Below are 17,638 nucleotides of genomic sequence, written 5' to 3' on the forward strand. Positions count from 1 at the left end.
CCTCCTCACCTCCATGATGACAGCTCCAACCATGACCTTTCCCACTCCAAACTGGTGTCCCATGGAGCGATAGCTGTCTGGAGTGGCCAGCTTCCAGATGGCTATTGCGACCCTCCTCTCGACGGGGAGGGCGCGCCGCATCCGGGTGTCATGGTGCCTCAGTGCTGGGGTGAGCCACTGGCAGAGCTCAAGAAAGGTCTGCTGGTGCATGCGGAAGTTCCAGAGCCACATATCGTCGTCCCACTCCCGCATGACGAGCTGCTCCCACCACTCGGAGCTAGTGGGGTAGCTCCAGAGGCAGGGCAGCAGCTGGTGAGGGAGGAAGAGGGGAGCCTGGTGGTCAGGGGCGTCCCTGTCTGCCTCCAGGGTAGGCTCCTCTGGCAGAAGCCACTGGGTGGCCTCCCGGGCAGCACCTAGCAGGGTGCTTGCTCCCTGGATGACTACCTGGAGGGCCTCCGCTTCCTGCTGATGCTGCTGCAGCTGCTGCTGGGTGTCCATACCCTGCTGTGACTTGGTCTGCGAAAGAGTGGCTACTGCTCTGCAGATCTCGTGCTGTGCAGGCCGGGTGTGTCTGGGAGGGGCCCTTTAAAGGAGTGGCTTGCAGCTGCCCCGGAAGGGCTAGTGTGCTCTGTGACCCGGTCCGCGGTCTTTCCTGGCCTCTTATTTCGAAAGAGGCTGCTTGTGTGTGTGGACGGTCTGCGTTTCCTTCCAGGGCTGCTCCTTTCGACGTTCCCTGTCACTACTTCGACGTTGAACGTCGACGTTGCCAGCCCTGGAGGACGTGTAAACGATAATCGTCGAAGTAGCCTATTTCGATGTTCTTACTTCAAAATAGGCTACTGCGACGTAATGTACTAGTGTAGACGTAGCCTTAGAATCTATTTCCCACTCAGCCCTCCCAGGAGAAGAAATGGTTTTACAAAAGTACCAATATTAAAAATTAGATTAGTTTCAATGTTAAAATACATAACTGTGTCTCTCTTGCCTTCACAATTCATGATTTCAAATTGGTTACACATCAAGGGGATCTTTGTGTTTGCCTCCCTGGGGAGAAGGATCAGAGTTCACGTTAGCAGAATGCACAGTCACTGGCTATGTCTACGCTACAGCAGGCCTTCGAAAGAAGTTCTTTCGTAAGATCTCTTTCGAAAAGTCATCTTTTGAAAGTTCATGACCCCACACGCACAAAAAAAAGGTGGCTTGCGAGATTGCTCCACTCTTTCAGCAGAGAGTGGCCACACCCTGGTCACTCTTTCGAAAGAACGAGCCAAGAAAAGCCACAGGTTGAAAAATCTGGTGCCATGGAGGGCTGGTCTTTTGAAAAAAAGAGCTCCTGGGGCATCTACCCACATTCTTTTCCCCAAAACAATCTTTTGGAAAAAGGTTCTCCGCCTCTTCTGGAAGAGGAAAAGGGCCTCTGGAAAAAGCGCCACGTTCTTCCAATTTAACGTCAAAAGAAATGCATTGTGTGTAGATACTCTGAGGGATTTTTTAAAATAGCCCTGGCTTTTTTGAAAAAAACTTGCTAGTGTACATGTAGCCATGGTGTGCAGAAAACAGATCTTGGTATGTGAATGAGAAAAGACTGGGTGTCCTGTCAACGTGTCTGTTCTTTCATGGGATCTCTATTCCCCTTTTATTGTGTTTTCTTGGGCAAAGCAACTTCTCCTTGCCTCAGTTTAGGCATCTTTAAGAGATATTTTGAGTTGAATCCCATTTGTCTTGCAAGTTGAGGCCAGTTTTGGTTGGACGTATTCCCCGAGGTTTCATCACATAACACTCTAATTCTTGGAGATTCCAAGACCGTCGTGGAGAGTTGGCAACCTTTGTAGGTAGTCCAGCTGAACCTAATTCATAAAGACAAGCAGGATTTGGCCCCTAATAAAACCTACCTTCTCTATTTGCCATGAAGCTTAAATAATGTTTGCTAAGCACCTGTGTAGGTCCAGGTTATTACCCTCCCATCACACACAGACTTTCCCAGTAAGCACTTGTGGTGCTTAAAGCTCAGGATTCCCCTCTCGCTGCTGAGACAGAATCAGTCTCCCAGTCCAGGCTATTCTTACAGCTCTCCCCACATGCCCCATGGAAGTGATCACTTGGGTGGCTGCTGACAGCATGGAATTGTGTGCTGAAAAATAAAGTCGGTGAAGAGACCATGGCGGAGACAGAACAGACTGTCCCTGAAAAGTTGGTGCAGAAACAGCAAAGGAATAAACTCGAGCACAGGGGAGGAGGAGAGGCCAGATTATGCTGTCAAGGCATCCTTTACTTTCAAATGCAAAGGTTCAGGACAAATGGGATTCCAGAGCTGTTTTGAATTTGGATGCCATTCCTGTATGCAGCCAAACAAATGGAAGCTGACATACAGAGGAAAAATATAACTGCAGATTAGCCTTTGAATTGTGTGTGGTTTTTGGGACAAAACTGTTGCTTTCCGATTAAATACAATGGAAACAAGAATAACTCCTAGAACAAATTCATGACACAGGAGCAAAGCTGGAAAGTTGCAAACGGCATTGGAGACCTGATTCCACTACCAATGAAGTCAAGTGGAAACAAAACTGAAATGAGATGCTTAAATAAAAAGATGCCAGATATCAGACAGTCTGAAATAAAATGCAATCGCACCAAAATGAAGTTCAAGCTAGACAGAGGTCTCTGCCTGACTTATCTGAAAGAATGACTAACGTATATCAAAACGCTTCACATTTTTACTAGTGCCTTCTCATTAGAGGAATTCAAATCACTCCATAAACATTTCCCAGATCTGTCACTCTTGACTTTGAGGGGGTTAAATAAGTTTAAGGGTGGGGAAACTGAGGCACAGAGCAGTGAAGTCTGACAAGATGTATCAGAGCCTAGATTTTTCACTCACGCCTTGCCCAAAATACCAGCCTTCTGCCCTAACACAGTTAATACACTAAATTGCTGAGTTCTACTAGTTACAGAAAAAAGATCGACTCAGTTAATCCTCTCAAATGTTATGTGCAGAATAATGGGAAAATTGCTTTCCTCTTGCATCTTGTAAATAAACAGCACAGGAAAGCTTGAATGGGGAAGGGATTAAAGTCATTCAGCACCAAGACACTGGTGGCACAAATTGGCAAATTTTTTTGCCAACGCAAATTGGCAAAAAAAAGGTTTGTATCCCACTGGCTGTGTGAAATGGGGCTGAAGGATATCTTTGTCCATTTCCTGTTCGACTTATGTCCACCATACTCTGCAGAGGGGCCCTTGAGACCAATCCCCCTCCCAGTATGGGAGGTACTCTGATGGAATGGGGATGAGCATGGCATTAAACCCAAGGCTAGGAAGAGTTCCACTGAGTTCAAAGAATAGGTGCCAATTTACAGCAGCCAAAGACCTGGCCTCTGGAGTTAAGTGGCCCCTACAGAACAGAACTTAAGCACATTGGTGGGTCACATGGATCAGCTGTGCTGTGAACAGAGGTCTTCAGACTGCTAAGCTGGCAGGTCTAACAAGCAGTCCATTTCCATTGTTATCATTTCCCCACTGCCCCATATAGCCACATCCAAGTGAAAGGAAATAGCTCAATATTTAAATGGTTAATGGGCTCTCAACTTTCCCAAGGGGCCCAACAATTTGTTAGGTAATGAACTTTCATGGGTTACCTAATAAATAAATAAATGTGCTAGAGGACTGATTGTTTTTTGTGAAGCTACAGACTAACACAGCTACCCCTCAGAGACTGCTTCCCAAGGGGCCGACTGGCCATGCTGGCTGCCTGCTCTTTAGCCGTAGCCCAGTAAGGAAAACTTCTCTATTACACAGGCAGGGAGATTTTTCTTTTTTTAACCTGGAATGTTATTGCATCACTGGCTATGGCTGGCTGTCAGCCGCCAGCAGTTCACCTTACAGCCACAATTATAAACAGAGCATCTACGAACAGATGCCTTTGATTATACCAGGAGTCGAGGTTTCTTGATTGCACATCTAAACACAAGGGGGCAATATTGAGGTAGGAATGAGAGAATGCTGAATTGTTTCTTCCCAGCTAACAGGTCACAGCAGTGGTGGGAGCCCTGTGGCCCATAGGCCACATGTGGCCTGGGAGTCATTTTGGTTCCTGTTATCCACATTCAGGATTACTGGAGTCTGCTGGTTTCTGTCAGCGCAGGATTTTTCCTACCGGTATTACCAAAGTGGCGCGGGCACACAGCAGGTGAAGGGAGACTAAGCTGATTGCACATGACATTGTGAGGGTTGTGCACTCCCTCTGCATCTAATCAAAACACTGCTACAGTTCAGTCGAGGCCCCTTGCAAGCTCCATTAGCAACACCACCCTATCCTGAGAAATGGTCTTGGTTACAACAATCTTGAAGCCCCCTGAGATGAAGAAGAGCCCTTCTTGTGGCCCACTCACTAGTGTAGGTTATCCATCACTGATATAGAGACTTAAGGCCTGGGCTACCTTCAAAAATTGTACAAATATAACGACGTCACTGAGGGGTGTGCTCATGTACAGAAGTATTAACACCTGCACAACCCTGGCTGAGGATGTGGTTATGCTTGTATAGCTTATTGCCCTTCTCATATGAGAATAAAATACCAACATAAACAAACACCTTTATACTGGTATAATGGAGTCCATGCTGCAAGCAAGGGGTTGAATTGCTTCAACTGTCTCTGTACAGATAAAGTGGTACAACTTTCCAGCATAAGCAAGAGGAAAAACAAGAGATTTTGTCTGTGCAGCCTACATGTTCCTTTCGTTCACCTAATTAGATGCTGCAGGTTCCCTCAATCAGGAGCAAAGACCTTCACATGTCAGAATGGAGAAGATTCTGATCTACCTCAGAACACACACAACCAAAACACATGCCACGAACAGTGACTTTGCTGAAAAGCTATTTTTTTATTTTAGGTTTAGATAAAGGCCCTTTCAACATAGCTGCTCGTGAAGCATCTCACATGTGAGAAGCAGAAACTTTTCTATCTGAATTGGAAACCAGATGTGTATCGCAAAACACATCACAAACTCAGAAGTCAGTCTAGGTTCAATGACGTTCTTCATGGGCAAGCATCCAACAACTTGATGGAACACCTTGGAATTTCCCTTCTCATTGTGAAGGGGACACTGCTGCAGAAATTAAATACAGACTTTGGGGTTATGTTTTGTTTGGGTGAGGCACAAAGAGTCCTGCACGCTTGTCATCATGACACCAATTTCTCGTGCCTTCAGATCCATAGAGAGCAGTCCCTTATAGAAAAGCCCTATAGACTGTAGTAGGATACACTAGGGAGTTTTGTTAGACCAAACTGGGATTTTGTATACAAAACTTCTGGCGCGTCTACACACAAAATGCATTTTGTTGACAGAAACCGTTGATAAAAAAGCTGTGTAGATGCTTGGTGGGGGGGTGGGGAGGGGGTGGCTTTTCTTAACAAAGCTGATCAAAAGATCTATCTGCTTTTATGTATAGACGTGATCTGTCAACAGAAGTTTTGAAGGAACATCTCTTCTGACGGTAACTTCTGTCAACAGATGCCTGTGGCTACACCTACACAAGAAGCATCCGTTGACAGAAGTTACTGTCGGAAGGGATGTCCTGGCAAAACTTCTGTTGACAGATTGTCTACAAAACTCCCTAATGTAGACGTAGCCAAACCGGGATTTTGTAGGCAAAACTCATGGAGCGTCTACACTCAAAATGTGTTTTGTCTACAAAAACTGTCAACAAAAAAAGTTGTGTAGACACTCCGGGAGGCCCTTTTGTTGACAGAGTGGATCAAAAGATCAATCCACTTTTATGTGTAGACACGATTTATTGACAGAAGTTTTGTAGGAACATCTCTTCCAACAGTCACTTCTCTAGACACATGCTTCTAGGGTAGATATAGCCACAGGATATTACTCTAAAGGCCAACAAAAGCTAATAGAAAATGATATTAAATCTTATAGCTTTTAACAGAAGGGATATTTTAGATTCAATTACATAGGTCTTTTCCTTAAGCTTTCTGCATTTTCCAGGAGTGAAGACAAAAAAGACACCGCTACAAAAATGGCTGAACTGGCCGTGAATCGCACACGCTCAAGCTCCATCCATATCATGCCCAGGGGCTGAAGGTATGATCCAGTGAGCCATGGCATTAGAACAATTTTTACGAAGACTGGGAGAGAAAGTCATTGAACCAAATTGTAAGCTTTGTATATGATGGAAACTATGTCAAGCTGGGGTGGGGTGGAGGAGGTAGTGCTTCATGCTCAGCACCTGTCACTCCTGAGCCCACGGTACAGTCTGGCCTGGGGTGACTAGCCAAATTCTCACTAACAAGCTAGTTAACTTTCAAGAAGTTTGCTGGTAGCGCCAATATCTCATTTGCTAATGGCCAAGCTTTGATTAATGGAATAGGGCTATTTTCCTTGCTGATTTTCCACTGTTTAACTCACTGGAGTGGAAGCCAATAAATTTAAAGTGTAATCCATTCGAGGACTCCAGGCACTGTAGCGCTGGCTGAAATGCTGTGCAATACTCCATCCTTGCAGCAGCTAAAATTCCACAGCTGTTACTCTGTCAAACCTGGACCTCTTTTTCCCCCACAGCCAGCCAAGCTCATGTACCAGCTTTCTTCAACAGCACTTAATTTTTCCCCTATGAATTCTGATTTCTCTGCCAGCTTATCAAACCAGAAATTCAGCCTAGAGAGTGCAGAAAACGCCTCAGTGCCGTAGGAGATCTGCTTTTGCCAACCACAATACAAACCCAAGATAGCACTTAATTAGTTATGATTTACATCCAGAAGGATTTAAAAACGCTGTGGTAGCACAGACCGCCTCAGAACACAGCTACCTCTCTGTTACTAGCCTCAGAACAAGCTGTTACCATCGCACTCAAAATAGCCAGTCAATTTTCTAATACATTTATGGCAACCTAGTATATCATGGTAATAATAATGACAAAAGCAAAGACCTCTTAGAATATTTTAATCATGCTGGTGTTAGAATTCTGATGTTCCTGCTATAAATGTAGACAACTCCACCATTTAAGGTAAAGCAGATTGTTTCTTAGTTGTCAGCAGCTGTATAGGACGATGGCTTGCAGTTGAGCAGTTCTGATTTGAGGCGTTGGTACACAAACGTTAGCCAGCTTGTTACACAATCATTTTAGTGACAAGCAAAGAGGAATTTTGTCCACCTAGTTACACATGACAGGTATTGTGTTTTCCCTTTTCCCTAGAATCCTCTAGGCATAGAGCTGGGGACCCTTTTTCAGATTTTGAAGAAATTTTCTTCACCCCTTTTCTCCGAGCTCTACACAGACTTTTACTCAGAGAGGAGTGTTGTGAAAACATGAAATAAATAGGCGCATCCATATAGTGGTACAGTACATAAAGGAATCAAGACCTGACACAAAAGAGCAAATCAAGTCTGATTTGTTGACGCAACTGCTGGAGAAGGCAGAAGTGCTGTCTCACATACATGGCTCATTAAAAAGTTGTTACATTTGACCCACTCCTAATCGTTCAGTGCAGTTTGTGTCAAAATTGTTTGGTCTGCTTAAATTGTAACACCCCTGGCAGCCAGGAACATGTTTTCTGAGGGGTTTCCTACAGATCTAAGCACCAAGTAACTTATTAAATTCAGTATGCATTCGTCTTGTACATTGAATTCTTAACTGGGCAAATACAGCTAGGTTATATATTTGCATGGTTGCTCCACTCTGGTTTCTTAATCTGTGATGAATGGCTTCTAAACCAAGAAAATAAAGACAAACCTCACCTATAATATTTGTGGCAATTTAGTGAAAGGCAGGAGCAGAAACTTGTTACTTACAAAAGCCAGACAAAGCATTCCTGTTGCTATAAACCTCATCCACTTGAATGTAAATTGCATTGGATTGCTCTGCCATGCATCCTGGCACTGAATGGCTGGAAATCACTCTCTCGTATGACTTCTCCAAAACAATAAGCTCTTAGGTTAAAAGCCAGGCATGGACCCTGCATCAGACTCAGTGCAACATTGAGAGACTTTGGGTGCTGGGATGACTCAGTCCCTGAGGCACTTGAGAGCCTGTAGTTTTTTTGCACACACTTTTGGAGTAGCTCTTTGGCCTTGCCACAAGACATCCCATGGGAGTTGAATAATAGGCGTCCTCCCCTACTCATCTCCCATTTTCATTCTCCTTCTAGGTTATGAATAATGCCAGACCCAGCCTAACAGAAGAGCAGCTGTCATGCAGACTAATGAGGAGAGCTAGTGAAACAGCAGGAACTGAGGTGCATGTAACCCAGGGGCACGGAGACCAGAGACTCAAGTCTGTTTTTCAGCTGTATGTAAGAGGCATTTGGATTTTAATTCATCCAGTAGATGCTGATGTCTTCAACCCCAAAGGTCCAAGGTTCAACCCCACCTGCTGGTGACCAGACTCCATCAGCTTTACATACAAATGACCACATGGGGCTGAAATGTACTTACAACCTGATTATACAACTGTCAGTGTTTTGTTTCTGTTGCAAAGCTGGTCCTTAATATTAGTTTTTCTCCTGAAGTTGTTCCAGCCAGAGCACTCCCTTCCCCTTTCTATTCATACAGACTGTTAACATCTGGAAGTCCTCCTTCCCTACCTGGTGCCTGGGACAGAAGTGAGGCTCAGACTCAGTAATATCCCAACATGGGTCTAGTAAAAATAATACAGTGCACAAGGGGGATAGAGAACCCTGGAAGTGTTATCCCCACACCAGGAATAGCAGCACCTAGCACATCTAAGGGGAGACTTCTAGGACTTTTGAATAGGTAGAGGTGGCGGCGGTGGCAGCATCTGCAAGAGGTAGAGGCAGAGGTTTTTTGATAGTTTTGGGGCTGGGAGGATAGATCAGGATCAACCCAAAACTAGCCAGGAGAACAAATCACCCCTGGATATTGCAGCAGTGGCTCATAAATCCCACTCAGCAGTGTATCTTTACAGGTCACCCATGATGGGCTACCACCCAGACCTTCCATTTTTGCTTATAAGTTAAACCTGCAGGGAGTGGGGCAGGGGGCGCAAGCGGAGAGCCAGGCGTACTTTCAGGAAGCAGAGGCTGTGTCTCAGGAGACCGGCATTGTATTCCTAGCCCTGTTACTGCCTCACTGCATGACCTGAGCCAAGGCACTTACAGGCACTTCCCCCGCTCCCAGGAGCCCGGTTTTGTGCACCGAGCGCAAACTACAGAGAGGGCCTGATTTTCAGAAGTGCTGAACACCCCCTGTCTGTAATGGAAGCTGGGAGGGCTCAGCTTTCCTGGAAAAGATTCAGGCCCAGGGGATAGATTTTCAAGTGCTCAGTACCAATTTTTGCAAAGGAGTGCAGCCCCCCCGAAGGTATCTAAGGCAATGTCTACACTCCAGACCTACCAGCAGCACAACGCACCACTGCAGCTGTGCCACTGGAAGGTCTCCTGGGTAGCCCTTCTACTCCAGCAGGAGAGCTCTCCTGCGAGTGTAATTAAAGCACCCATACCAAGAAGAGAGAGCTATGCTGGTGGGAGAGTGTCTACCACTAATATAGAGCCCTCCACACTGTTTGTTGATGAAATATGTTGGTTGGGGGGGGGGGGGTTTGCATGTTCCTGACTACCAAATTTTTATTGACAAAAGTACTAGTGTAGACAAAGCCAAAATAAGGGACAGCCAGACAAGAATGCTCAGTACCCCACTGCTCCCGTTGGATACGGAGAGATGGATTCTCCAATAACATCAGTGCTCAAATTGCTGAGTGCTTTTGTTTTCCGTTTTTTGGAAAATCTGACTTTTTTTTGGGATCCCTAAATGGGAGCTTGTTTCTTTTCCTTCTCCCCTCCCCCCTCGAAAAAGTTAGACCCCAGCCACAGGCCCCTTTAAAAAGTTCTGTTCCACGTCTCCCAGGGTGGGCTCCCAAAGCCAGAGGCTCCCCAAATCAGTAACCACTGCTATTGCTGTTATCCTTAACTTCTCTGCAACCATGTTACCCCACATGTAAAATGGGCATCGTAGCTAGGAAAATGCCCTTGAGACCTTCCCATGAACACCCTGCATAAGTAGGATTACTAATACCACTCACTCACCCAGTACCTGTCAGAGACTATTATGACCACCTGGGAAACAAGTTACTTACCATGTCCAAAGAGTCAAAGGCAGAGCTGGGAGGAGAACCAAGGAGTCTTGGCTTCCAGGCCACCCTACCCTCTCTCAGAGATACAGCTGTTACAGAACAAAGCTGAAGGCAATCAGCACAAGCCCAACTGTAGAGATGGATGGCAGAGGTTATAAAAAGTACAAAGCAGCTATGCTACTGCTGAAATCAGAGTTTGGTGAATGGTCTCAGTAGTGACAGGAGTGGGTCCTAAATGAGCTTCAAGGAACCATCTCCACATTGTGACACTTCTAGGACTTTGTGTTTGGCTGGGCAAGTACTTGCTTGTGCATGTGTGTGTGTGCAAAAGGGGAGTGTGAAAGGCTATTGTGACACCTGAGGGTGTACAGTGCTGCAGCTGCACCAAACACTCTAAGCTTTCTAATGTCGCTGCTCAAGATGACAGGAGAGAGTTTACCCATCAACTTAAGGACTCTAGCCCCTGAGAGATATGCTGGTGGGAGACACTCTCCTGTCAACACAGCACTGGCCGCACACTGGTGCTTATGGGGGGAGGGTGTGATTTATTCACAGCCCTGAATGACATAAATGATGCTGACATAGGTTATAGCCTTGAGAGACCCTGAATCAAAAGCTATTTAATTCAAAGCAATAAAAAGGACTGTTGACAGGTGTACTTTTGGGAAGTCGTTTACCAGGTTTCCACTATAGAATGTACGTTTTAAAGGTGGCTGAATAAACTGGGGTGGATTCTCGGCTGGTGTATATCAGCATAGTTCCCAATGGTGCTTTGTCAGTTTATACCAACTGAGAATAAGGTCCATTGTCAAGAGGTGGCACAGAACTACCATATTTCCCCAAGGAGCAGTCACTGTTGAAGTAGTAACAGGGAGAAAGCTGTGCTAGTCTATATACTATCAAAACAAAAAGCAGTCCAGTAGCACTTCAAAGACTAACAAAATAGTTTATTAGGTGATGAGCTCTCATGGGACAGACCCACTTCTTCAGATCATAGCCATATCAGAACAGACTCAATACTTAAATACTGAGTCTGTTCTGGTACGGCTATGATCTGAAGAGGTGGGTTTGTCCCACGAAAGTTCATCCCCTAATGAATTATTTTGTTGAAGTAATATTTGCACTGCAGCAATACCTAGCAGACGACGGTGTGAGGTGCTGTACAAACACAAACCAAACGATGGTCCCTGACACAGTGTCAGTGGAGTGAATGAGGAAAGTCAAACTGCCCTCACTTTGAATGTACACTCCCCAGGATTATCCATGCCCCAGGAACCATCAGACTGTAAGCTCCAGACACATAGTTATTGGTGACCAAACCTGAGTTCACCTGCTAAGATCTGTGCTTCGCCAGGTCCCTGGCACTCATGAAATATTTGAACACCAGACAAGCTGCCTGTGAATTAAACAAAACAAAATAAAATAAAATAAATCCATGTTGCTTTTTTTTTCAGGATTGGTCACAAATGTGGTTTCCTTCAGAGAAAGGGTCAAAGAAATCAAAATCAGTTTTTTCTGCCACTGGTTCCAAATATTTCACAAATAAAAATTTTTTGGGCCCAAACCCCTGGTGGTAAATCATATGAAAAGGAGAAGGAAAAGCTAAACTTCATTCTTCTCAATCCATCCCACCCAAAGGTCTCAGGACACCCTTAGCTATGTAGATCTAGAAAAAATAAAGGGAGATTTTTCTGGTCTGTATTAGCATACACAGATCCACTCTCCACAAACAGTAACCACACAGCTATTGTTTGGTTAGTGCTTTTTCTGCTGTTCACATCAGATGTGAGTGAGGATGACACAAAACACACCTCTTATTTTTGCGGCTGGCATAACTGCCTGTTTGCTTAGCAGGCAATGCATTGGTTACTCTTTGCTGCAGGATGTGTTTACCAATGTGATTTGAGAAAGGAAACCCAAGCATACACACCTGTAGTTGGTGGCGATATCCATACATTCAACTGCAAGGACCACACTCTATTGCACTTTGACAGCTACCCATCTCCAGAAAAAACACATTCAGCATTCCAACCCTCTGAGCTACTTCAAAGAGCTTTCTCCTTCTCCCCCTTAAATTTTGATTTCTTTAATTCTTCTTATGTGTGGAACTTCCTCCCCCCGCCAAAATTACCCTGCTGCAAGGTCCAAGACAGGACATATTCAGCCCTGTGGGAATGACAAGTTTCAAATCTCATGGCCCATCAGGGCTAGAACGGGGGAAAAGGGAGGGTGCTTGGTCAACTGGTGAGATGCACAGCATTTACATCCAGGCCTGGAAGGGGTGACATTAATCATACGTCAAAGTTTTAGCTTATTTCTACAAAAATTGGTTTTAGGAAATGCTTAGAAGTGTTGAAGGAAGCCCATTTTTTCCTCTATGAGGACAGTTTCATCTTAGGAGTGGAAGCAGGAAAAAGGGTAATCCCAATACAATGTAAAGAACTCACTAGAACATTGATAAGATGCTCTAAATATATCACATTCTACTGAATACAGCCACTGTGACTTACGCATGGCATGCAGGGGATGCCGGTCCTTAGAAGCACTTCTCCACACTGCCCAATACAAGCAAATTTAGTCTGGTTCAGGTGATTAAAAACAAAGTCATGCTTGCCTTGGGCTTTGTCAGGGCACCTCTCTCTCTATTCTTTAGGCCACATCCTGCAACTGAGATGTGGACAGTCTGCTGGTCTTCAGCACGGTGCTAGTGAAAGCAATCAGGTTCTGCATGTGGGTGCAGCAGTCCACCCTGTAGGCCCAGTAACTTACACGGCAGGTAACTTGGGGCCAAGACTTACTTTCTTTATGTACCTTGACCATCCGTGGTAAAAATATATGGGTTGAACCTTTTTCATCTGGCAACATCCATAACCGGCATGATTTTAGTTAGCCGGATGATCACTTATCATGGGTGTGGCCAAGCTTCCCATGGTCCCATAAAGTTTGTTTACAGCCACAAGTCCTGGCTCTCAGCATTCTGTGCTGTTAGTTAGCTGCCATTTACCCCCAAATGTCTTCCAAGAGCCCAGTAAGCAGGAGAAGCGTTCGTACTGCTGCTAGCTGAGATTGACCTCCTGTGGTCCGGTAAATTCTCTCATTCAGCACTGGTCTGGTCCAGAGGTTGCTGGATCAGGGAGGGTCAATCTGTACTAAGATCCAGGGTGGTGCAGTGTGATGGGTTCATTACAACTCATTTGGGCCAGCCTTTCTGGCTTGAGTGGCGCTGCCCATCAGCGCTCCATTGCAACCCCACATAATTCTCTGCATTCTCATATGTTTACATAACACTGATTTGCATATCCCACCATCTCCAGTCTGCCCAGCTTTCAGAACCAGCCACCTCTCTAGCCTGATCAGACCATGTCCCACTCGTCCCCAACTACCTCCCTGTCTCCCCCTTTAAACACTCCACTCCTTCAAAACCCGTTAGTCCCCTCCCATGTCCTGTGCTTTGTCAGCAATGCAGCCTTGCTGTTTCACTACTCTCCTTGCATTTTACCAGGCTGCCCCTATGCAGGGAACATCTTTCTTGTCACACTCTGCCATACCCTTTCCTCTTTGGCTGGAGACCCTCTCTGCGGAGAAGGCCCACAACAGCCAAAGCCATTGTGAAAGTAGTAGTGATGAAAAGGAGTCCCTCCCTCACTCTGGATTTCTGTGTCTTTAGAACATAAGAATGGCCATTACCGGGACAGACCAAAGGTCCATCTAGCCCAACATTTTGTCTGCTGACGGTGGCCAGTGACCCAGAGGGGGTGGACCGAAGACAACGATCAAGAGACTTGTCTCCTGCCATCCGTCTCCAGCCTCTGACAAACAGAGGCCAGGGACACGAATCCTACCCCCTGGCTAAAACCTTTTTATTGACCTAACCTCTATGAATTAATCTAGCTCTTCTTTGAACTCTTTTATAGCCCTAGCCTTCACGGCCTCCTCTGGCAAGGAGTTCCACAGGTTGACTATGCTCTGTGTGAAAAAACCTTATTTTATTAGTTTTAAACCTGCTAACTATTGATTTCACTGGGTGTCCTCTAGCTCTTATATTATGAGAACAAATAAATAACTTTTCTTAATCACCCTCTCCACACCGCTCATGATTTTATACACCTCTATCATATCCCCCCTCAGTCTCCTCTTTTCTAAACTGAAAAGTCCCAGTCTCTTTAACCTCTCCTCATATGGGATACATTCCAAACCCCTAATCATTTCAGTTGCCCTTTTCTGAACCTTTTCTTATGCCAAAACATATGCAGTATTCAAGATGTGGGCATACCATAGTTTTATAAAGGGGCAGTAAAAAAGTTTTTGTCTTATTTTCTATCCCTTTTTAAATAATTCCTAGCATCCTATTTGCTTTTTTGACTGCCACTGCACGGTACGTGGACGTTTTCAGAGAACTATCCACAAGAACTATCTTTGATGGGTCTGTCTTTTAGGGCCCAATCAGAGCCACACAATTAAACCCACATAGAGTCCCACAGATCTCGGTGGAACTCTCCACAGACATGGGTTCCATTTGCCTGTGTCTGACTGGAAGGCTCAGGAGTACTGAGTAGGGAGATTTCCTGACCAGGGACTGGCTTTGCTTTTGCAGGCTAATCAGACCCAAACACACTGCCAGCATTCACACATTCATCACCAGCCTGCTCCACACTCCCGTTTCTACATCAAGAAAGTGGATTAGAGCAAGTAGAAAACCTATTGTCCTCAGCCATATTTACCATGAGTCTGGGAGTGGAAATACCCACATTGCTATGGCACCTGCCCATCAGAACAAGTCACTTGCCTTTGATAAATACGCAAGTGGATTTTTTTTTCCTAAGGTGGACCTCATATCAGCCCATTTTTAAACCACACATATCACTTTGGTGTGTGGTCTCATAGGCACAATGGACACACTGGATCAGTGATACTCAGACCTCACCTTCAAGAGCTCAATTAGCAATCTGCATTACCCAAAGAACAACAGGCATGTGAATCCATTGTTTCATGTACTATAGCACTATTCCTATTTCAATAGCCTGGCAGAAGGAATGTATTCTTCTTATCTCTACATTATTCTCACAGCAAATAAGTTAACAACTTAGTGCAAGTCGATAACATAATTGGCTAACACTGCAAAAGCATCCTGATTGGTTAATAACTTTAATATCATGCATCGCAAAGAACCGTGGAAGACACATGAAAGAGCCACTTGCAGCTCACCAGCCTCTGTTTCCGTATTCTTCTCTAGGTAACATGTTGCTTTTCCCTCCACAATTCATTGCTAGACTGGAAGACTGAACCCAATTACTAATACGCCAACCAGGGGTATGGTTAGTCCCTCACAGAAACAAACCCCTATAACCAGAGGGGCTGATTTTCTGTGTATCAACAGCACTTCTATGTGACTGCTTCATACATGTTACTCAGCCATTCCAAAGTCCTCCGTGGCCTGCCCCTGCCCCATTCTTTTCAGGGTCCCTATAGAGATTTCTTGCAAGCCCACTTTTCTCCCCTCCACCAACCTTCCAGGTCCTGCTCTTCTGGGACATGGAAATGAAGAAGCAGGATGATGGTTGTGGGCTCAACATGCCTAAATACTGAAAGTAAAGAGACAGGCGAGACCTGAACCCATTCACTCTGTGCCCAGGAGCCTTAATTTTCACCTTTGTAACCACAACTGCTCTTTTCGTGGGGATGATCCATCAGCCACTACAAATACACAAGAAGAACCCTGCCTTTTTCAGACAATGCCACAAGCAGCTACAGAAACGCCATTTTCAATTCCCCCCTGCCCCACTGGAGGGGAGGGAGCAAGTCAGCTGATTGTCCAGGTATGGAAAGATGCTTAAAAACAACCCAACAGCTGAAGAGATCAGATACACACTTGAATGAGATCCCCTCCCAGCACACCTGTAAATAGCGAGGGCTGCCCTTCAAAGCCGTCTCACTCCCTCAGTGGTTGTCTATCCCACTCATTGCCAGGCAGGTGGCTTTTGAGGAATGCACAGGCCGGACCCTGCACCTTTAAGCACTTTGCACTGCTCTGCAAACTTGTATGATCTCTGCTAGTGGCTCTCCTTCCACCTCCCACACCCCTCCAGCAGGGCTTGCCGTCTGGTCCTGGTCCCCCTCCCCCTGTTCCCTATCTCTTCTGCTCTGCTGTGTGCAGGGAGCTGCTGCCACGTGTGATGTGTTCTGAGCCGTTTATTTACTCTGCAGGCTCTTCCTCTCCACCCCCTTAAATGCTGCTGCTGGACCTCTCCAAAGACACAGATTCCCTCTGACCCATTTTCAGCTAAATCTTAGTTCTCAACCGGCTGCTGAATGATCCAGTTCCTTTGCATAATGATGTTCCACTGGCACATGTAAGCTGTCCAACAGGAATTCATTCATCCTGTGCAACAGGGTTGAGCAATCTCCATTTGCTATGGTTTTTCTTTCGTCAAAAACTGGTCCCAAATTTTGGGGTGAAAGATTAGGGTCAGATGGACAACACTGTTCTTCTCTAGATATTTCCTCTCCTGCCTCACTTCACCTTCACCCCTGACACTCTCAGATCCTATCTATCCAATTTCTTTATCAGGTGGCTCTTGTATTTTCCAGCATGCACCAATTTATGAACCCAAATGTCTTCCCAATAATAAATTTGCAGGAGACATTTCTGTCCTCCAGTTTGCCAACTCACCTGCAAAATGCTGCTTGCTGCTAGGAGCCAGGGCAGAAGCCACCTCATCACTGGAAGCCAGGATTAAATACATTGATTGAACCCAGATTAACAGCTGTTTTGAACAAAAACACGACCTTAGGAATGCAGCCTAGCTCAGGCAGATCTGCCTTTTTCTCTTGGCTCGTCGGAGATTTTATTAAAGACAGATCTGACGTCAGGGCAGAGGACAAACCCTGCATTTTTCCTCTGAAGAAACTTTCCTTGCCTTCACGTCGTCTTCTTTTTTTTTTTTTTGTCCCACCTCCTGCATTTCACTATATTGCCTTTAGCCAGAAGATTCTTAAAGGGAAAGTTACAATGCAGTGGTGTATCTAGCTATTATGTTAACACTGAGTTTAAATGGTGGATCATTTTTATGGCTTTTGCAGGTTTGCAGGCGAGGTGGGATGGCCATAAGCATCTGCACCACAGTCTCACTGACTGCAGTAAACCAACCCTGGCCCCTTCCAGTGTAAAATGCCTTTTAAAAAAATTGGGTTTGTTTTCATTTGTGAGACAAGCAGAAGTTCTGGTCTTCCAGCTAGCAGACATACCTGGGAGGAGACCAGCCAAGTTTGATGGGACTACTGCCCTGCACAGTAACTCATGTGTGAAAGCAAAAGAGAGGCAAGGGCTGATCCTCCACATGGTTATATGTTGGTGTCACTTCATTGATTTCAAGCAGTGATCTGGGCCCCGTTTATACCTGTCATTTTATTGCCTGTCCATTTTTGCAAATGTAACCAGTTGGTTAGGACAGATCCTGGACACTGAACCCTGGGTTTTCCAGGGCATTTGGCCATTCCATTTATCTCTGTCCATTCATCCCAAGCGTTTCATCCTCCACACTCA

At 45.4% G+C, this 17,638-nt stretch overlaps 1 protein-coding gene across 1 annotated transcript in view; it reads right to left on the reverse strand.

Moving 5' to 3' along the window:
- The window catches only part of CCN4 (cellular communication network factor 4), a 61,957-nt gene extending 44,999 nt beyond the window's left edge, over positions 1–16,958 (reverse strand). The window contains exon 1 of the mRNA XM_074985607.1: positions 16,766–16,958. Coding sequence (XP_074841708.1) covers positions 16,766–16,813 — 48 coding nt within the window. The 5' untranslated portion in view covers positions 16,814–16,958. The remainder of the gene's footprint in view (positions 1–16,765) is intronic.
- Between the last annotated feature and the right edge of the window lie 680 nt (positions 16,959–17,638).

Source organism: Carettochelys insculpta, chromosome 2 (genome assembly GCF_033958435.1).
Source record: "Carettochelys insculpta isolate YL-2023 chromosome 2, ASM3395843v1, whole genome shotgun sequence".
Taxonomy (NCBI): Eukaryota; Metazoa; Chordata; order Testudines; family Carettochelyidae; genus Carettochelys; species Carettochelys insculpta.